The 22,313-nt window shown below is 41.7% G+C and overlaps 1 protein-coding gene across 3 annotated transcripts in view; it reads left to right on the plus strand.

Annotated features, from left to right (window-relative positions):
* The first annotated feature begins 1,309 nt into the window (after positions 1-1,309).
* The window catches only part of JAKMIP2 (janus kinase and microtubule interacting protein 2), a 36,071-nt gene continuing 15,067 nt past the window's right edge, over positions 1,310-22,313 (plus strand). For 2 of the 3 annotated variants that reach the window (XM_072347918.1, XM_072347916.1), the window contains exons 1-8: positions 1,310-1,447; positions 12,711-12,979; positions 14,235-14,732; positions 16,017-16,226; positions 17,299-17,397; positions 19,476-19,622; positions 20,842-20,982; positions 21,926-21,982. In XM_072347918.1, coding sequence (XP_072204019.1) covers positions 12,851-12,979; positions 14,235-14,732; positions 16,017-16,226; positions 17,299-17,397; positions 19,476-19,622; positions 20,842-20,982; positions 21,926-21,982 — 1,281 coding nt within the window. In that variant the 5' untranslated portion in view covers positions 1,310-1,447; positions 12,711-12,850. Of the gene's footprint in view, positions 1,448-1,487; positions 1,714-12,710; positions 12,980-14,234; positions 14,733-16,016; positions 16,227-17,298; positions 17,398-19,475; positions 19,623-20,841; positions 20,983-21,925; positions 21,983-22,313 lie in introns of those variants that run through there. The other variant, XM_072347917.1, reaches the window with a different exon arrangement.

Below are 22,313 nucleotides of genomic sequence, written 5' to 3' on the forward strand. Positions count from 1 at the left end.
CAGGATGGTGATTATCCTGGCTGGGAGCTGGCAGGTAGAGGTCTGCATAGGGGCTGCCTCACAGTGCCTGCAGGTGAGCCTGGCTCAGTTTCAGGCTCTGGGAGAAGGTGCCAGCCTGTAGTGCTGCCCAGGGGCTGCTCTCCTCAGCCAATGGAGGAGAAGGCCCTTCCTGCACGTCTCAGACAGATCTTAAATTCTGTGCTGTGGTTATGTGTGAATTATGACACACTTTCACGTTGTCTCTTTATTACTCGTAGTGGTTAATGTCTCAGAAAATTCAGCTGTGAATCTAGCTTGTGAATCCTAATTACAAACAGCTCTTAACGAATGGGGAGTCAGTGGGTAACTATATTCTACACTAGTGTCAGAAGTCAAAAGAGTGACCTGGAATAGTAAGCATTGCTGCTGTTAAGGTGTCAGTAGACAGTACAGTAGCACAGAAGAGTACAAATCCAGAAGTCACCTATCTCTGTTTCTTGGAAAGGTTTGTTTCCCTTTGTGTTGCCATGCTTAGCAAAAACCAACATAGGGTAACAACAAAAAAACAATGCATTGGTCCTTGGTTCATAAACAGAAGAGTTTGCTTTTGCAGGACAAACTCCTTACCTGAAGAGGTTTAGCAGTTGTGTTTATCTCCTTTGTAAAGAGGTAAAAGGAATGGTTTATGTGTTTGTAGGCTGCAGCACCACATCTCTGGCTGTTAGTAAGAACAGAGATGAGGATGCTTTTGAAGCATCTGAGCGTGGTCTACTGTGGCCATTGCTTTCACATGGCTCTTACTGGGGGTTGGCTTACACCTAAAAAGCCCTACTGCACTGCAGTTTATTCAGATCTAGGAATGGTGGTGCCTACTGCGTCTGTCTGGGATTGAACTGACGCGTTTAAGGATGCCTTACCATAAAAGGTCCGCGCCCTCTGGGCCGGCTGCGGGCTGCTTGTTCCTTTCGGAAGGGCTTCCAGGAAAGGCTCACGCGCGTCCTGCTGCAAACGCTCTCCTCTCGCCAGCTGCGACGGGCGCGTCGCGGCTCCGCCCTGCTGAGGGGCTCTCCGCTGGGGCGGCCCTCGCCCTCTGGGGTCCCCGTTTCCGCGCCCCACCGCTGGTGCGGGGCCGCTCGGGTACGACGGGCTCTGCAGCAGTTCCCCCTCAGCTTCGCTACCGGCCGGCGGCCCCGCGCCCCCTCCACCGTGGCGTTGCTATGGCTGCGGCCGCGCAGCGCTGCGGCGGCAGTAGCATCGGCAGTGGCGGGGCGGCGCCTGCCGCAGACCCCGGCCCGGCAGCGCAGGCCTTCGCCGCGGGGAGGCGGCGGGGCGGACGCCCGCCCTCAGCGTCGGCGCGCAGGGGGCCGGCAGCGGCCGGGGCTGGGCTCTGAAGCCGCCGCTGCAGCAGGAAGATGGATGCGCCGTGCCCGTCCTTCGCCGCTCAGCATCCTCCCCTGTCCGCGGCACGGTAAGAGGCGGGGGCTGCCTGCTCCTGCGACGCCGGAACAATGACTGTGACGGTTGCGGGGATCGGGGCCGGGGCGGCGGCGGCGTGGAGAGTGAGCGATGGCACTGAGATGGAGGCCGAGGAGGTGCAGAGGAAGCTGATGGGAATGAGGAGAGGAGTCAGGGATGCAGGTGATGATGGCGGTGGAGGGAGAGGTGTGGCAAGGATGCAGCCTGCAGCCGTGCCGGAACCCGCCTTAGCCTCCCTCCTGCACCATTGTGCTCCAGGTTTGTCATTGTCTCGCCTTCCTCGCTACGGAACGCAGCGTGCGGGTTGTGAATTGCTGCCTGCCGCCGATGGAATTTTTACAGGGCTGAATTTGATGCGTGCAGAGGCGCGGCCGGCAGAGCCTGGGATGGGCCTCGGTGAGACGGCACCCGGAGCTGGGCGCTGGCGCAGCTGAACAGGAGCAGCTGTGAAGGAAATCCCTGGTTTATTTTTACTTGTGGAGCATCTTTGCCTATCCAGCATTGCACAAGGTTTATTTCTGTGCATGTTTTTTTGGAAATGCACTTGTACGTGTCTCGGAGTCAGAGCTGGTGGATTTGCGTGTGTGTGTGAATGCACTCTGCCTTGCTTAGAGACCCCACAAGCTTCACCCCTTTGTAGGGGCAACACTTTTATTATTATTTGTTATTATTTGATAGACGTTAGCTGATGAAACATGCAATTTATTCTTAGATCTTGGAATTGCTGCCTGTCAGCTTCATGATGGCTGCTTAGGACAGGTCTGCATCATGCATTTGGGCTGGTTCATGGCACCGAACAGTCAGTTGTAGACTGTTTTCTTTTCTGAATGTATGTGTAAAAAAGATGCTGAGCATGCCCTGTAGGTTGGGAACATTGAGATGTGTAGATTTAAAAAATGTAATTTGAACTCTTGTAAGGAAAAAAGTAATGACATGTATTGTTAAGACCTTTGCATTCTGCGCCTGCTCTGTGCATTACAGTAAGGTGACATGTTGGGATCTTATTCTCAGCATCTTCCATCTGTTGGGTCAAATTCTGCATGCGTGCATATACCATGCCCTGTTTAGTACTCTGGGCTTTCTGTGCCCAGTCTCCTAAGCAGAGTGTTTGATAACCTTGTCCTTGTAATATTTTGGCAGGTTTTGACAAATTCTCTTCTTCCACTAGCCATTTCCAAGTATGCCTTATGAATGAGAGCCTCTGTGTTCCTGCTTACTGGGAAATGAGCACAAAGTACAGCTGAAACGTGTTGGTCTGTTAAAGAGAAAGCTGGCTGCTGCCCTTTGTAAAAGTATGGTAGGGTCTGTGAGACTTTTTATTATCAAGATGTGTAAGTTGCTGGAATGGTGCTGCATAGTTTCTCTGTCATTATGAAGGATAAGTGAGCTCAGGGTGTTCAAGTCAGGAAAATACTGTGAAACACAACTGTCAGAACAGTGCCCAGAATAATTTTCAGTTTTGTTTTTTATTCATCCAGTTGACACTACTGATACTGTGGTTTAACTATTGTAAAATAATAGCCCTCCAACTTGTAAAGTTGGAAAGTATGGTCATGGATTCTGCTGTCATAAGGCTGGTGTAGGTCAGGTGTTGTTGAACACCAAGTAGTTTGTAAATCTTTCTTCTTTTTCTTTTTTACCTTCTTTCTAAATGAACTTTGGGACTGACCATGCTGTGAACTCATCTTTCACTACTGACTGCTGTTGTTTTGCACTGTTGTCAGTATTTATGCTTTCTATTTTCTGTGTGAAGTTGTGAGACAGCAAAATAAGGATTATCACCTACCTGAAATTTGGATCACTCTGTCATACTCTGTATCTTTTTCATTCAGCCAAATTCCTCTACAATCCCTCTACAATGCATTGTGGCAGTACAATATTTGGGTCACTGCAAAACAAATGATTAGAATAAAATAATTACTTTAATTGATTTTACGATGGTATGTTTGCAGTGCATGTTTCTAAAACAACAGCCTGCTCTAATTCCCAGGCAGGAACCTTTTCAAAGTTCCCATATAAATCTGTATCACTTCAAGATCTGCTCTTGACTGGATTATTTCCCATCTTAAGAGACTGATTCTCTGCTACCTTCTTTTTAGTCATTATTTACATCTGTGCAGAGCATCAGTGTGACTCTGCCATCAGCTTTCAAGATCCATAATCTTTATTTCTTGTTTTTATATCTTTACAGGTCTATTTGAATTTTTCCTTTAAAACATCAGGACTGAAAATACTCAATACCCTCCCCCACTCCCCTCCGTTCTAATCTCTTTGCTCCAGGAGTTGGGGATCTGTATAGAAAGTTTATCAGCATGTTGCTGACATCAAGTTGCAGTGAGTGTATTTAGCAAATCTTTTGTAAATGATGGAGAAGCTGCAGTTTGCATTGTGAAGTATCCAGTGAACATGAAAGGAAAAAATAATGATATGCAAGTGGTTTTCTGGATGCAGGCTTCCAGTTTGGATCACAGCGGGTTGCTGACAAACTGTGGCACATCCTGGAACCTTAGGGCCTGTGTGGGTTTTTTTCTCTGGAAGATCATATTTGGACATTGCAGCCACTTCCTTTCACTACTGTCAGAATAAAAGCAAAGTGAACTGAATTATGTGCCCATCTACCTAGCACAGTTACATGAGAAAGAGGCAAATGAATGCAGAAAGTATTTCAGTACATGACTACACTATGAGAATCCTCTCAGTGAACTGTGCAACAGCAGCCAATAAATAATAAATACAACTGAAGAGCTGATACTCCACAATTCTAACTTCAGATGAAGTATAATTCTGTGATGAATAATAAAAGAATCAGATTAAATTTCTTTTTATAAAATACAGCAAAATGACAAATTTGAATTAACTGATAACCACTGATATCAGCAAATAAATCCAACTAAATGTCCAACCAGTGTGGAAATTAAAATTGAAAAGCAGAAGAAATGCAGTTAACGAGTAGATGAGGGTAATCAATAATGAGTGAACAAACAGAGGTGGGAGAAATGGCAGTTACAGGTCTATATGCAGGTAGTTGCGTGTTTTTCTTTCATTAGCATTGGTACGCTAAAATTCAGTAAGCTGACCTTCTTTTTAAATTGATGTAAAAATATTATTTCATTATTTGTGTAGTGAATGCAAAATCCTTATAACTCTTAATGTTACAGGTGTTTGAAATTAATTATAATCAGTACTCAGTTGTTTTGTGTCTTTGGTGTAGCATTGGTGTACAAATAAGGCAGTGAGTCATATTCAAAAGACCTAGAACTGTGTTAATCCATAACACTTATTATAGTTTAATGAACATAAATGTTTTTTTGTTCATAAAGTTCTGTTATTAATTAACAAGTCTAACTTTTTTTTTTTTTTTAACTGTGCTTTTTTGTATTTAATATTCAAGGCTCTGTGAGCTGCTGTTTTCTGCCTGTGTGTATCAATGAGGAGAAAAATGAGATGCAGTCACTTTTGCAGAATCAGCTCAGAGAACTTGCTGCAGTTTCATAGGATCCTTAGCAATATTCACTTTCCGTCTCCCCTCCCTGAATAGAAATTACAATCAGTTACAATCACTTTCAGACAAAGAGTTTTTGTAGACCGTTGCACTTAAAATACATGCAGTAATTTACAGCTGAAAGAAAACTGTGTGGATTACTATTTCGTAGCTTGTAACTGAATGAATGGGTTGTATTAATTAGTTTGGAAATGGAGGAATTAACCTGTAAGACAAGAGTGTGCCCAGTGCTTTAGAGGCACAACTAACAGCAAATTAGCACCCATGTATATTCAGTGGTAAGCATTACTAAGTGAATGGTCTGGCCTATTTTTGCAAGGTTATGTGTTAGCAGATCACTACTATATTGCTTTGTGTGTTTTTGTGGGTCACAGAACCACCTATGTGTTGCCTTTTTCTTGAAATCCGTGGTCAGTGTCAGTGATCTGCATGGTAACCTGTGTAGGATGAAGTCAATGAAGGTGTAAGCATCTTGGAAGCAAACTGTAGGGTTCTCGAGGTCTTGGAGACTGGTGCATCTATCCTTCAATGCACAATAGAAGGGTAAGAATCACAACAATCAGAGATGGGAAAAAGCAACTCTAGTAATATTGTATCCCTGTGTGAATAACCTGAGTGTTTCTAGTGAATTCTGTTTCTAATGTTATTATTTTTAAAGGTGTTTTGACTCGAAGATGTATTGAAATGGATAAGAGGATGTTCACATACATAATTCACATTTCTGCTGAAAAGCTGATCTGAAGAGACAAACTATAATGCAAGTTGGCTTAGATTTGTAGAGCTTGGAGTATAGCCTGTGGTAATGGGAACATTCAGATTCTTATCCCAGACAATGTAAGTGAGATACAGGACATGGGAAGTCAGAAGGATGTGTTCATCAGATTCTGAAGTGCACTGACAGTGATGCAGAGGGAGAAAGGAAAAAACAGAACCACAGAGTCGTACATGTTTTGAAGTTATATTGAACTGCAAGCTTGCAGTAAACTGTAGGAATGAAATGATCTGGTCAGAAGCAAGATGTCCAAAGAAGAAAAAGTCATCACAGAGATCTACACTCTGTGATGTATGAAGTGAAGAAGGGAGACTAGAACACAAAGTTTTCTTATTCACTCCAACATCTTATATAAATTCCCATTCATCAACTGCAGCCAAAAATTTAGCAAAAGGTGGCAGAAATTGTTACAAGCTAACTCTTCCACTTTTAATATAAGTAGTGTTTAATTATCTGACAGCCTTTAGTGTGAACATTATGTTTTCTTGCTAATATGCATTTTGATTAAATAAAACATGTTTTTGTTGGCTTATTAAAATCAAAATCAAAGGAAGGTGGGCCTGATAATATATTGGTGAAATTGCAGCATTTATCTTTCAGGCTCCGTGTGCTTCTCTGATGGTGTTTGAGTGTGATCCTACTTACGTAATATTCCTTTACAAAACAACTTTTTTGGAAAACCATGAACAGCCCTAGAGTAACACTGGAAGTACAGGGCTGCTGAAATGTCTTTTAGACCACCGCCTTGCAGTGAGCTGGACTGGCTGTTGCAGTTCATCCCTTTTCTGACAATTCTGCTGTTCTTAAATAGAAGGTCTGTATGGGAACTGTTGAGTCACAGCCTGAAGCACTGATTGAGCACCTGGGGAAAGGACCCAGTCAGCCCTGGGAGCACAGGTGAAGGCAATTCAACTGTGTGACAGGAAGGGGTGGAGCCTGGCTACAACTCTCTTAGACCCCATTTAAGGACTGTCTGGCCCTGGGGAAGGGTCTCTGGTTGGAGATTGCTCTTTGGTGGAGCTTTCTCCTGTGAACCTGGAGTCTTCTGAGATGGGCGAGCAATGTCCTTCCCTTCTTTTATAGCACCTTCCTATTGTGCTGATCTTTCCTGTCTTTAAGTCTCTGGTGAAACACCTTTTCCCATCGTATTGATCTATCCAATTGTTATCACATCAAATCTGTATCCATTTTTTACTCTTAACAATGAATCTGGAAAAATTTAATTTCCTTTCAGAATAGAGAAGAATCTTATGTTTTCACTGGTAGTGTTCTTGGTGAGCACTGTGTTATGGTAACTTCTAGGAAAAGGATTGTGTGAAAAGGAGACAGATGGTATTTTAGCCACAGAATACTAGAACATTGGTTTAACATACCTTTCAGCTTTGCTGCAGATAACAGGAATGCTTCTGTCCCCTTTTGACTGTTTCCATGGTGCTGCCAGCAACTTGGATAGAAATTTTTGGCTCAAGGGCTAGTGGTAGTTTTAGCAGTCTAAGAGCACCAGATTTTGTGCTGTGTTCCTTGTGTGGAGCCTGAATCTGAAGTATATTTTGAGTTTAGTTCTGGAAGTATTTTAATATTATTGAAAATTGATGTGGTATTGATTGAAAATGTAGCTATCAGGCTATGAATTTTGTTCTGTTAAAAGCTGAGTTGGTTTTTGGTTGGTTTTTTTTTTTGTTTTTTTTTTTTTTTTTTTTTGTTGTTTTTTTTTTTCCTCTAAGGAACTGTCTGTCACCATTTGGTGGAGTAACACACATTAGCTGCAAGCATGTGAAGTTTGCCATGTCCTAACTATAAAAAGAAGTATGGTATAGAACTGTGTAAAGGCATGCAAGTATTTACAATAAGTCTAATTTAAGACTTTGGGTTGGGCCTGGAATGCTGAATTATGATTTCATACAAAAATAATGCAGTTCCACTTTTAATCACAATTTCCATTAATAATTGTTTCCTTTGTGTGATATAAAACAGAGAATGGAATGCTACAGATTTCTTGAATATTGGGAACTATAGCCAGGATGCTTGGATCAAGAGTCTTGATATGGGAAAAAAAACCTGAGGTAAGGGTAGGATAACCTGTCCCTGCATCCTTCTCAAATGGAGAGTAGGCTGAATTAGGCAGAAATCTGAATTAGCATGTTAATTGTTTTCTTGGCAAGAGTTGAGATACTGGATCTGAGCCTCAAGGATAGCAAGTTTAGGCTCAGTAGCTTCTGTTTTTTCATAATGGCAGTTAAAGGCTGTTGGTGTGCTCTACCTAGATTTCAGTAAAGCCTTTGACACCATCTCCCACAGTATTCTCCTGGCAGCCATGGCTTGGACAGGTAGACTCATGGCTGGGTAAGGAGCTGGCTGGAGGGCCGGGCTCAGAGAGTGGTGGTGAATGGAGTAAAATCCAGCTGGTGACCGGTCATGAGTGGTGTTCCCCAGGGGTCAGTGACTGGGGCCTGTCCTCTTCAACATCTTTATTGATGACCTGGATGAGGGCATCGAGTGCACCCTCAGTAAGTTCGCAGATGACACTAAACTGGCTGGGAGTGTGGATCTACCTGGGGGTAGCGAGGCCCTACAGAGGGATCTGGACAGGCTGGAGAGCCGGGCTGAAGCCAATGGGATGAGGTTCAACAAGAGCAAATGCCGGGTCCTGCACTTTGGCCACAACAAATGTGTCCCTCCGGTGGCGCAGTGGTATAAGTTGCTGCTTGCAACACCAGAGGCCCGGGGTTCGAATCCCCCCTGTGGCGTAAGTGGCAGAAATGCTGCTCTGCTACACTAGAGGGCTCGAATCCCGGGAGTTGGACTCGATGATCTCTAAGGTCCCTTCCAACTCGCACGATACTGTGATACTGTGATACTGTGTGATACTCAATGTGATAGTGGAATGTGAGATCACACAGTAAGATACAGTATTATTGGAATTGAAGCTAATAAATCAAATAAAATGAGAAAGTATATCCAAAATACTTGCTCTAAAGCTGAAGGCAGATGGCTGGGGAGCATGAACTGCAGATGAGCAGCAGCAGAAGAGCTGTCTTGTGACTGCTGAGCAGTTTTATCTTTCCCTCTGAAAGGAAAACGGAACAGTGGCAGTCTTCAGGGAATGCTGGCAATCCATACAGCTGGAGCACTGGCCTTCTAGTACTTGAGGGGAGCATATAAACAGGAGGAACGGCTGTTTACGAGAGTGGACAGTGATAGAACAAGGGGGAATGGTTTTAAATTGAGATTTGGAGGTTTAGATTAGGGATTAGGAGGAAGGTTTTCATGCAGAAGGTGGTGACGCACTGGAACAGGTTGTCCAAGGAGGCTGTGGATGCCCCATCCCTGGAGGCATTCAAGGCTAGGCTGGATGTGGCTCTGGGCAGCCTGATATGGTGGTTGGTGACCCTGCACATAGCAGGGGGTTGGAACTGGATGAGCATTGTGGGCCTTTTCAACCAAGGCCGTTCTATGATTAACCCTTTAACTCCCAGCACGGTACATGATGTTATGGTGTGGAATGCCAGTGACAAAAATTGTAAAACCATGACAAGTGTATAAATCAAAATAGCAATCTCAATAATTATATATTGATTTCATAATAGCAAAGCAATGTAATAAGATAATTTCAATATTTCCCAGATAGTAATGATAGTTTCTATTTCTTTTCTGTTTTGAATGGAAATTCTTAATTCTCAGGATTTTCCACACTGCATAAATTTTGATATATATTTTTCTTAACCAGCTCTAGACTTAGAGATTGCATTGAAATCTACTTAGACTTGACCCCTTTACCCCCCTCCCCCATCCTGCAGGAGTTTTTAATTTTTTTTTTAATGCTGAGAAGGGAAAGAGATTTAGAAGTTGCACAGAGGGGATTTGTCGTACAGTATTAATCATGATCTAGTCTAGAATTTAATGTCTTCACTCTCAGCAGAGTAAATACAACTTTAGGTATAGTGACAGCCTGCTAGTTAATAGGTTGATATTGTGAAATTATATGGCTTTTTGAATATCCTCATATATTTTTCAAATAATTTTATTTTCTATACTGATGGTACTGCAATTTCAGGGAGAAACAGGGGAATAAGTAATGTTACCCAAGAAAGTAAAGCATAGTGATGATATATTTAGAATAGTATAAACCTCATGTTTCTCTTTACTTTTGCTTTTAGCAGTATTGCAATATATTTTGCTTGTTTTACTGCATTTCAGTTAGTATGACACCAGACTTCCATGTGGATTTTTAGCGCATAAAGAGATGAATGCTTATCTTTTGGTCACCATCCTATGTTCTTAATTCTAGCCTACTCAGCACTTAGGATGTCTTCTGCAAGTATTTAAACACCTTCTATTTCGGTGGAGCTATTACATGTGGAGGAACTGCTCAATTTTTTTTTTTAATTTATTTATTTTTTTTTTAATGTGTGCAAAAGCTTGGAGATGTCCAAATTTCTGTTATACTTATGGTAGCTGGGTGCACTTTCTAGTCAGTCAAGAATGTTTCTAACTCCTGTGGATGCACAGGCTGCTGAGAAGCCCTTGGCATGAAGTCATTTATGCTATGCATGTTTGAGATACATTAACCATTAAGGGATGCCAAGGAAGTGCAATGAATAGCTGCTAAGGCCATTTGCCTCTCTGTACAGGCAGATGTTTTTTTAGATACCATATGTCACTTAGGTCTCCTGAAGGATGCAGCCTGCTAAAAGGGCCATATATTTTCCTTTTTGTCTTTGAAAGTATATGCGTGAAGAGAACACTTACTGGCAAGTAGAGGCCATCTATGTATTTCACGACTGTGTATGTAGTACATACAAGCTGTCCAGCAGATCTCCTAAGTGACCAATAACAATTTCCTCTGTGAAGGGTGGTTTTACATTAGTGAAGATTTTGATCACTAAAAAGAAATGCAGATCTTAACACAGGCCCTTACTGTGCCAGTATAAATTGTGAGGGATGCACATAAACTTGAAGTAGAGATGCCATTTAAACAAAAAGAAATCTCTGACCTCCTTGGCAAGTAGATCCTGCTGCTTCAGCAGAAAATCACCATAGTATTGATCTACGGTGGGAATCTCTGTTGCTGCCTCTCCTTGTGCTGGTGTGTTGATAAGAGCCCAGCTCTTGCTGATCATCCATTTCACTCTTATAAACTGGAAGGTTTGTCCTCTGCCAGGAGTGCAGCTTCCATCCACAGGCCTTTGTGGCGCCTTCTGTGCTCTAGCTCTGCCAGGGTTACAACATCGGACCTCAATTTAGGAAGGAGTCATTCTTCTGTTCTGTTCCTAGGTTAAAAACTGCAGGTTTTACTTCAGTAATAATTTGCTGTGATTAATTTAACAAATAATGAAAGCATAAATCTAGCCCTTTATTAATAATATAAGGGATGTGCTGAAAGAATGACGATGGACGTGAAAATTGCCATGATTACAGAGTTCTCTTCATTAATTATGAACCCACCTTAGCCAAACAATTATTACAGACTTAGAAAGTAAGTCACTTTCTTCAGTGGAGTAGCCAGAGTTACAAACCAAAACAGTGAGTAGAAGGACAAGGAAAAAGAACCTGGAAGTCGTGCATTGCAGTCTCTTCCTTACCCACAAGATCACACTGTGCTCCAGAACAACTTCCAGCTTACATCGCATTACAGCAGGGTTTCTTAAATGCTGCTGCAGACAGCCAGTCTCACCACAACATGTTCTGCAACATATATTCAATACATATTTCCACCCATTTTCTTAGAGTATCATCATAGTATCATAGTATCATAGTATCGTGCGAGTTGGAAGGGACCTTAGAGATCATAGAGTCCAACTCCCGGGTTTCGAGCCCCCTGTGTAGCGAAGCGGCACTTCTACCCCTGCGCCACAGGGGGGATTCGAACCCGGGCCCTCCAGTGCCGCAGGCAGCAGCTTAAACCGCTGCGCCACTGGGGGCACACAGTAGTCTGGAGCAGATCTCAAGGGCCCAAATCTCAAACTCAATTAATAAAGGACCCTCCCTGCAGTCCCCCTACAGGTCTGTATACTTAGATCAACAGCATATACTCTTCTTTCTGTGAAGTAAATGTGACTCTTCGTAAATCAGTAGGCATAACTCAAGCTAGAAAAGAGTATCAGTCTGTGTCAGAATATGCATACCAAGATTCTTGGAAGCAGCTTAGTAAGGAAGAAATTAGGCCACTTGAAGAGGCAAAGTGTGCAAACAACTGATAGATCTGACAGCGAGGGTTACACTACATGATAGGTACAGTTGCTGAAAGCTCAACCATGTTGAGTTTCTTTCCATTTTGTAAGTCTGTAAGTGCAGACTCGGGCATGGCCAGATAGTGTCTTTGAAGACTCTCTGTGTGACCACTGAGGATAAGGAAAAGGCAGAGGTTCTGAATGATTTCTTTACATCTGTCTTTAGAGGCCAGACCGTTTATCCTCAAGGTACTCCTGTCTCTGACCTGGTAGTCTTGGCTGGGGAGCAGACCAGACCCCCTACAATTCAGGAGGACACAGTCAGAGACCTACTACTGCGAGTGGACTGCCACAAGTCCATGGGGTCAGATGAGATTCACCCGAGAGTGCTGAGGGAACTGGTGGAGGTAACAGCCAATCTGCATTTCATCATCTATCAGCGCTCCTTGTTGACTGGTGAGGTCCCAGAAGACTGGAGGCTTGCCAATGTGACTCCCATCTACAAGAAAGATTGTAAGGAGGATGTGGGGAACTCTAGTTCTGTCTTAATAGCTTAAATATTTATTGTAAACAAATTTGTATCTCCTTTGCATTGTGCGCCTTTGTGAGAAAAAGGAAAGAGTACGTATGAAATCTCTACTACTATGTCAGATTTGCATGCAGAAGCCTGGCTGTGCTGGGATCTCCCTTGCAGGATTTCAGGCAAAGACTGCAGTGTTTGGAGAAATAAGCTATCTTGTGTTCTGAAACCATGTGAACTTTCATGCTGTGGTATCCACTGACAAATAATAGTAGGTCTCATTTCTTGCAGGGCTTCCAAAGCAGCTGGGGACAGAACCTTAAGCAGTGCCATGCAGTAAGTGCTAAACAAACTAGCACAGAAAGGATCAAAAAAGATGGCAGTCCGTATTTGAAATAATTAAATATATGGACTCTCACTGATAAGAAATCATGTCAAAGAAAGGACGTAGCAAGGGCGAAAAGCCTGAGGCACTGATTGTAGCCCTACAGGCTGCCAATGAGGAACTCAGGACCAAGCTAACAGACATTCAAATTGAGCTGCATCAGGAGAAATCTAAGGTGAGTGAAGGTTTGGTTTTAAAGAAGTGTCTGCACTGAAGGAAAGAAACATGAGGAAAACAGTAGCATAGAAATCAAGAGATGCAACAGAACTCTTCTCTTGAATAGTCTGATGTCCTGCTCCTTCACTGGAAGAAATTTCTTTTTACTGAGGTACAATTTAAAGAAACCTCTGGCCTTCTAGTGGAGCTGTATGCCTTTTGTAACATCTTTGCCCATGTTCCGATTAGTGATTTCCATCCTATCCACTCAAATTGTTTCCAAGTATAATATTAAATTAAATTCCAGTGTGTGCAGAAGTTGTGTGGTGTTGCTTTTTTTTTTTTTTTTTTTTTTTTTTTAAATGACTGTTTATTTCAGCAAGATATATCTCTATTTCAAAGTTAAGTGAAGTAGTCCTTAAGTGTATAGCGTGAAAGTCCATATGGACCTTTGCAATCCATCTGCAGAACAGTTCATCTCTGTCATGTACATTAAGGTATATATGTGTTGTTTCAGGCTTGTTCAAGGACCAGTGGTTTGCCTGCATTTCAGTACGATACTTAAATTTGTTTAAAAGTCAAATTAGTATAATGTGTGTAAGTGCATGTAGGATTATGTTGTGAAAGTGCTCTGGGGTCTCTAGTTGGGCTTAAATATATTTATTAGTGTAAATGTACTGAAGGCTGCTCTGTAACTTCAATACCAAAACTATGGACAAAGAACTTAAGTGTTCTTTATTAAAGAACAACAAAGGACAACCCTAAGTAAAGCAAGCTATTTCATCAGTGTAATGATCAGTGAAGCACACTTTAATTTCATACCCAGGAGCTGACTATCACAAAGTTTCTCTTATGAATAAGAACATCTACAAAAGACTAGAGGTTTCCTGGATGTTCAGATTTGCAGTGCACACTCTCATCTAATTAATTTCCTACAATGACAAAAGCTGTAGTAATCTTGCTATTGGAAAGCCCTTTACTTTTCTGAGGAATTTGGCTGAAATTGACAGTTGAGTTAGAAAGTTTTATTCAAACACATGTATGTAGACAAGGACTTATTTCCTAAGGAAAAACTGAAGTACTTATCTTCAGTAAAGACACTGCAGTATCTACATGAGGACTTCAGGAGTTGGCTCATATTTTGTTGTAGGGGAATGGAGGAACTAGGGTCTGCAGGAGGCGCCTCTTTATTCTGACATGGCTATGTGTCTGAGTGAGCTTGTTTTGGTAACAATATCTTGGTAACAGGTGACTTTCATTTTATTTCAACTTAGAATGCTAAACTTGAAAGAGAGAAGACTCAAGAAACAAAACGTATCCGTGAAGTGGAGCAGCGCAAGCAGACTGTGCTAATCACTGAGCTAAAAGCCAAGCTCCATGAGGAGAAAATGAAGGAGCTGCAGGCTGTGAGGGAGAACCTCATCAAACAGCATGAGCAGGAGATGACACGGATGGTGAAAGTCCGAGACAGCGAAATCCAGCGTCTCAAGTCAGCGTTGTGTGCGCTGCGGGATGGTAGCAGTGATAAAGTAAGGACAGCGCTGACTATTGAGGCTCGTGAAGAGGCCAGAAAACAGTTCGACTCCGAGCGCCTTAAGCTTCTGCAGGAAATTACTGAACTTAAGTCTGCCAAAAAGCAGGTAGACGAGGCCTTGAATAATATGATCCAGGCTGACAAGATCAAAGCAGGTGATCTTCGAAGTGAGCACCAGTCCCACCAGGAAGCCATTTCTAAGATCAAGTGGGAGAGCGAGAGGGATATTCGCCGCCTGGTTAGTAACTCTTCCCTGCACCAGAATATTTCATGTGTTGTCTTATGCCATATCAAGTTTGCTTTGTTTGCTTTTCAATTTTTGAGTGGATCACAGAACTCTGCAAAGCACCTCTGTCTGAAGAAGTAACAAAAACCTCACACTGCTGCATCTCAGTGGCAGAAAGCTCACAGTGAGTCAGCTAGAGCATCCACTGGGTGGGCAGCTGATACCACAGAATAGTAGTGATTGATGCCCTCCATCAAGAATTGGCTTACCAAGATCCCAACATATCTGCCATGCAAAATGTTAGAAAAAGAAAGCGTTTACATCTGTACTTGAAGTTATTAGTTTCTCTAACCCTTATGTTGGTGTCCTGAACACATTAAACCATGGCAAGAGGGAGAGAGACCTTTTGCTTTGATCTTGCCATAGCATTCAGTGATTCATACTGGTGAGAATGGGTAAAAAGAGGCCTATAGCAGTGGTAGTGCAAGTGGCTGTTTTTTGGTATAGCTAGGGAACTGAGCCTGCTTCCATGTTGGAAAATTTGGCATGAAAACTGACAGTTGAGTAAAAGAAACAGTGATTTAAATAGTGTCAGGAGTGGTATTTTTGAGTTTGAAGCATTGTATTTGAATACTGATAGGTAACTAAGCACCCCACACTCACATACTGACCTTTTTTCAGTGTTTACACAGTGGGGGGTTAGAAATAATATTATTGTAACAAGTTACCGAAAAGCATTGTTTGAGATAAGGATAGTTGTAAAAGAGGAAAGGATGAAAAAAATCCACCTAACAACCAAGAAGAAGAAATGCAAATGATGCAGAACAGTCACTCACCTCTGGCTGACCAATGCCCATTCAGACACTAAGCCACAGCAGCCCCAGCCTAGTCTTTCCAGTTTTACTACTGAGCACAGTGTCGGTATGGTATGGTATGGTATGGTATGGTATGGTATGGTATGGTATGGTATGGTATGGTATGGTATGGTATGGTATGGTATGGTATGGAATATCCCTTTAGCCAGTTTGGGTCAGCTGTCCTAGCTGTCTCCCATTCCATTTTGCACATTGCATCATGCTCAGTTTTGCTTTGTGTAAGGCTATCTATCAAAGCTGATACTGTGATGGCGTACAAGGTGGCTGACGCCTTGGAGTATAGTGTTTTCAAGCCTGTGTGATATGACATAGCAGATTTAAGTGATGAACACTAGTAAATCATATTGTACTATATTCATCAAGGCTGAAATGTTTTTGCTTTTACACGCTAACATTGTTGCTCTTGTGCTCCTTTCATCAGATGGACGAGATCAAGGCTAAAGATAGGATCATATTTTCCTTGGAGAAAGAACTGGAGACACAGACAGGCTATGTGCAGAAGTTGCAGCTGCAAAAAGAAGCTCTGGATGAACAGCTTTTTCTCGTGAAGGAGGCAGAGTGTAACATGAGCAGTCCCAAGAGGGAAATCCCAGGAAGGGCCGGAGATGGCTCAGAGCACTGCAGCAGCCCTGTATGCAGGTTTTACTGACTTCTGCACAACATTTTTCTTGCTTAAACATTGTCTTGGCCCCTGAGAAAACATTAAATCATCAGTACTGTTTTGCAAGTATCAATCCATGAACATTAACTGCCTGGATAGCCTGCATCCTCAAAAACAGATATTGGAAAGACAGGCAGAGAGAAGGCTGTGGGGAACCTAGGAGATTTGGGAGCACCTCCTCTCTCTCTGTCTTGCTCTATGCATGTGCAGCCATTTCTGTCACAAGTGTAGCAGAAATGCAGTCATGGCCTGAAGCAGTGATGGAACATCTGGTAGGAAGGCAGGGCCAACTCAGGGGAGCTCAGCTGTATGCAGTGTACCTGGGTGATGGAAGGGCTGGAGCCTGGATCCACCCCTTCCCAGACCTCATTTAAGGATTGGCAGTGGAGGTAAGGTGATCTCACTGGAGATCCCTGCATGCCTGAGGTCTTGCTAACCTGAGGTAAGCAGCTCTTTTCCTTGTTTTCTGTGGCTCCTGCGTTTGGGATTGTCCTCATTTGCTACAGCCAAAGTCTTTGCCATGCTGCTTTTATTGCTGCACTTTCCATCACATTATAGCAATACAACAAGGCATGGAGCTCCTTGTGACTAAACACAGTATTTACACAACAAGTGTGTATGCATACACATTTTTACATATACACAAATGAGGAAGAAGAAGGCAAAGGCTATTGATGCTGACAGGGGTGTCCTTGCTTTTTCACCTGATTTAGTGGCCCAGTGAGTAGGAGAAGTGTGTAGGAAAAATCAATTGAAGCTAGAATATTTTAGCTTTTGGGGGTTTTTCCCCTATAATAATAATAACAATAATAATAACAATAAAAGAGCATCATGATCCTTTTATTTTTATCTAGCAAGTGAAATGTTTTTATCTTAAAATGTTTCCCAAACCAGATGTTTTCTTCTCACCAATACAGGTGTTGTTCTAGAAACAAATAAACATATTTTATTGATTGTGATAAGTTGTGGTATGTAGCTTTGGGTGATTCTTTTTCCAAATATGTGTTTTGAAGAATTGTGTTATGTTGTTACTGATGAACAGGATTTGCGCAGGAACCAGAAGAGGATAGCTGAGTTGAATGCCACAATCCGGAAACTGGAAGATAGGAACACATTGCTGGTCGATGAACGAAATGAACTGGTATGTGAGCTTTGCACCCTCATATAGGGGAGGCCAGGAACTGTAGGGAAGATGAGGAGAGGAGTCTCCAAGCATGTGGTATAATGTGCCATTTTTATCCATTGGTCTGGTCACCTGGGACACTTAGGCTGGCTTTTCACTCCACTGAGATTGCTCTTAAATTCTGAAGTTATATTGGGACAAAAATCACAGTGGGACAGTCTTGTAAGTTTCTGTGTGACTGATAATGTTCCTTCCTTGACCTTTTCAAGAGTTTAGGAGCATACAACAGTATATGGTGATGTAAATCAAATGATGCCCATTGTCCTGTACTTGAGAAAAGACAAGAATCAGATAGAATGGAAGATAGTAAATCTGAAAACAGTACATTTCTTTCTCATTTACTCTTAGGTGGTGATTTGGTCAAAGTTTCTACTTCCATGATTAAGACTGAAGGTGGTGAAATTCAACTCTTGATGTTTTATTTATTTTGTTCCTCAGCTAGGAGTCCTGGTGCACTCCTTTCATATCAGTGTGGCTGCCTTGATTCTCCTTTATGTTTTTAATTTAATATTTTCAAAATGATATCAAGTTTGTAATAACATTGCAGATGTGTTCACATGCCTCTCTTCAATTAGGAAAAACTCTCAGACCTCAGATTTCTGCAATACTGAATAGTTTGTAGCTGTCTCATGCCATTAAATCTTCAGCCTATTTTTTCACAGGAAAAAAAAAGAAAGTTTAAAAAAGGCTTCAAAATTCTATCTTGCGTAATGAGATTATAGTGAATATATTTTGTTAAATGTGGGCAGGAACTTCTGGAAATATCACAGCCTGAACCACTGGATCACCTGGGGAAAGTACCTGGTCAGCCCCATGGCTGTTTACCTGTTTCCAGTTTACCTGTGTTACTGGAAGGGTTGGAGACTGGTTGCAGCTCTCTTAGACCTCATCTAGGGGCAGGCTGCCACTGGGGAAGGATCTCTGGTTGGAGATCACTCCCTTGTGGAGTGTTTCCTGCAAGCCTAGATCTTTGAAGATGGAGAGCACTTTTCATTTGTAATATTGTTCCATCCGTGCTAGTCCATTTGCTCTTACATTCTCGTATCACCTTTCTACCACATTAATCTTTCTGATTGTAGCACATGTGCTTTGAGATACAATTGGACCAGCAATAGCTTTCTTCATTTGTAGGGTAAGACAGATAGTTTTGCCAACAACGATGCTGTTGGAAGATGTAACCACTTCCTACCTGCTCTTCCCTTTCCTGTTAGCAGAAGGGATCTGCAGGCACTTGCTAGCTTGCTTCAAGCAAAATCAATGGGTAAGATGATATGATGATATAAGCAAATGTGTTTAACTGTCCTTAACAGTTACAGGGAATTCTCTCTGTCCTTTCTACAGCAGAACTGCATCGGGCAGGAACCTCCTAGTGGTGAATGGTAACATGGAGCTGATTCATGCCTGCGTTAAGTAGATAATCTGGTCACCCATGATCTTCCTTATCCTTCCTTAGAAAAAGAAATGTTGTATATTATCACTGGGTTTTACCAGATGGAGCTAATCTTGTGGAGGAAAAGAACTTGGTTAAGACTCTAGCTGTACTAATACTGGGGCTTCCAAAGATGCTGTAAGATACTTTGATTAATTTGTTGTTTAAATGACGTTTAGTCAATATTCGTTGACTAAAACATTCATTGTGCGTATGCATACGTTTCTATGTAAATCTGTCTTTTGATGAGACAGTCCATGAGTTTCTTGAAGATAAAACACAGGTCTTGGGTTCGTTTACAGTTCTTGCAGCAGCTTTGCAGTTGTCTGATGATGTGTCAGATTGCTTCATCTCTACATATGAATTTTCCCATAGATAAAACTATCGGTAAAAATTTGCAGAATTGTGCTTTGAAGTTTGTAGATTAAGTTTATTGAAGCTGTAAGCATTGCTAGGATTGCTTTGCTAGTTCCAGTAGATCATTTTGCTTGGTGTTTTAGTGTGGCAATAGGTTAACAAATATTTCTCACAAAAGAGTGAGAAATGTATCTTTTATTTGGATTACTTACCATTATTAATTGCTATGAATCAATTATTATCATTTCAGCTGAAGCGTGTCCGAGAAGCTGAAAAACAATGTAAACCTCTCCTGGAAAAGAATAAGTGCCTCACAAAGAGAAATGATGAACTGATGCAGTCCTTACAGCGCATAGAAGATAAACTCAAAGCAGTCACTAAAGAAAATATAGAAATGGTCAGTATTGAAGAGAAAAATGCACTTTACGGCATGGTATATGTCTGTTTTGATGGAAACGTTTGTGCATACATGAACATGCAACGCTATTGTCAAGATATAGGAACGCTTAGGTTTGTACATAGTAGTCTTACATAATGTTGTCTGCTATGCTTAATGTGCAGTATTTTGGAGTGAATGCATAAAATCAGTCTTTAATATTCTGAAAATTAGATTTGACCCTGAATTTTAAAAACAGTTCTATTGAGTCATGTTTTACTCTGCTATTTTGCATCTGAAAACCAAAAAAGCAGCTGGTAAGAGCTATGTTTTTCAGACAGCCTGATGTTCATCTTTGAATGTGCATGTTTCTTTTAGAGATGATGATAACAAAGTAAAGTTCTGCTATGCCTCTGAGCATGTGTAATTCCTATGAAATATATGCATGGTGAATGGATACAGGAAAGGGAGTATGGTGGTGCTATTGCAACGTTTATGAATTTCAAGTATCAGGGCTTTATGAGATGGAGTTAAAACAGTTATGCCTGTAGCGCCTTCATGTGATCTTTGGCATCAGTCAGAATCCAAATGCATTGATTTTGCATTGCCATTAATTGAAAAGGAAGTGTGAGATTTGAGTTACCAGATGTAAACTGGCAGGCTCCTAAGTGTGTTTGCAACTCTTGTCTCTCTCTCACAATAGTCAAGGTCCTCATTTTGAGCAGACTGACAGTTCTGCAATGAATGAAGAGGATGAGACTACCAGGTTCTCATTCTAATCTTAGAGAAGAAAGGTTTTAGTGCTACAAGGTTAACCAACTTTAAGACTTTGTGATTCACCCATATCCAGAAAAGTGATACACTAGCTGTAGGCATCACAAGTTAGAGTTCTTTTTCCACAGCAGTTGTAGATCAGAAATCACAGCCCCTTGGCCTGTCTCGCAGCAAGCAAGAGACAAGGTCATCAATGGACAGCACAACCAGTGCATATGGATGCTCATGGCAACTTAGCTCCACTATCAAGAGTTGACATCTGCTCTTGGTAGTGCAGATGCTGAAATAATGCAAGTTAGTGGGCTGTGGATGGCTGGAATAATTTTTTTGGGCTATAGGCCCAAGAATAATTAATATAATTAATGACATTCTAAATGAAAAAGTACGCTTTATTTATAACTGAAAGTTTGTCTTTTTCTTTTAATTGCTAAATCTTATTTAATCTGTGTCTTTCTTCTTACGACAGAGAGAAAAAATGACATCACATCCTCCTCTAAAGAAACTAAAGTCTCTCAATGACCTGGATCAGGCTAATGAGGAGCAAGAAACAGAATTTTTAAAGCTTCAAGTCATAGAACAACAGAACATAATTGATGAGTTAACAAGGGTATGTCCAGAACACCAGGAAACTAGCAGCAATTTCTGTATAAAGTTAATTACCATTAGTATTTCATATTTTAAATAGAATTCTGAGGTTTCGTATCTTCCTTGCTCTTAATACCTGTGTAGTTTTAGATGTCAGTGTGTTGATGTGGGTTATTAACTGCCTTTATAATGGGCTGTTGGCCCTGCAACTTGAAGATGTGACGCTTGTGAACTGGGTTGTAGAAATGAACAGACTGTTCCTGTGCTCCACTGTTCACACATATACATGTTCACAAGGCATGGCTGTAACAAGCTGGCATATGAGGTAACCATACAGCTATTAAAATGTTGTCTGGAGAAGAAACATGTAAGCACACAATGCAGTGCCCTTTGTGTGCTGGAAAAGAGCATGCTGCTAGACATGGTTCTCTAGTTCTTCTGTCACATCCTTAAGTACTGGCAGTCCCTTTTTCAGATGACTTTGCATTTTCTTGAGGGGAAGGAGAAAGATACTCCAGAGCAGGCTGTTTCTTCTTCTAAGACATCATTGCTAGATGTGGAGAAATCAACACTTGTATCTTTTAATAACTAAGACAAGAGGCGGCACCACCTTTGCAGTGAAGGCAGTTTGCCTCCCATAATAAACCCTAACGGATGCCCTGTGAAAGCCTCCTGGTGACTTTGGCAGGAAATCAGTCAGTGTCTGACAGCCTGCCAAGGCAGCTACACAACAGCAGGGGCTGCTTTTCTTGTGTTCCCTCCAAGTGATTTTTCAGCTGGCACGTAGACAGTTTTGGGTATGAATTTTCCCTTCTACGTTGAATCGTGTTGCTGCTGGAAAGTATAGCAGTCAGTGGAAAAGCAGTGATTTATTTCATCTGTACGTCTGATGTTCTGAGGTTGCAAACAAAAGAAGGTAGAGGTAAGAATCTTGAGTCAAGTAACTTTTCAATCTCACTTTCCAGGACAGGGAAAAACTCATTCGTCGCAGAAGGAGTAAAAGGAGTTCAAAACCAATTAAGGTGAGAGGAAAAATTATGAACTAAAAATAGATAACATATGCAAAAGTTTATTGGCATCTTTTGTTCTTGTTTTGTATTTTTTTTTCAGATTCCATGTTTAGAAGGTTGTAATCTGTCAGCATAAGTGAAAAATGTTGCAAAGCAAATATGGATCTAAAATGCTTATTGATCAGTTGGCAGCACACTTATTCATAAACCCAAGTTTTTAAATGCTCACCTCTGTACACCGAAACCCAATTCTGCATGTCAAGCACCTCAGCTTTCATAGGACGTGACTCAGTTCTCATTTGGATTGGTGAATTCAGTTACTGGAGATAGTGAGACATAGAGC

This window comes from Excalfactoria chinensis, chromosome 13 (assembly GCF_039878825.1).
Source record: "Excalfactoria chinensis isolate bCotChi1 chromosome 13, bCotChi1.hap2, whole genome shotgun sequence".
Classification (NCBI taxonomy): Eukaryota; Metazoa; Chordata; class Aves; order Galliformes; family Phasianidae; genus Excalfactoria; species Excalfactoria chinensis.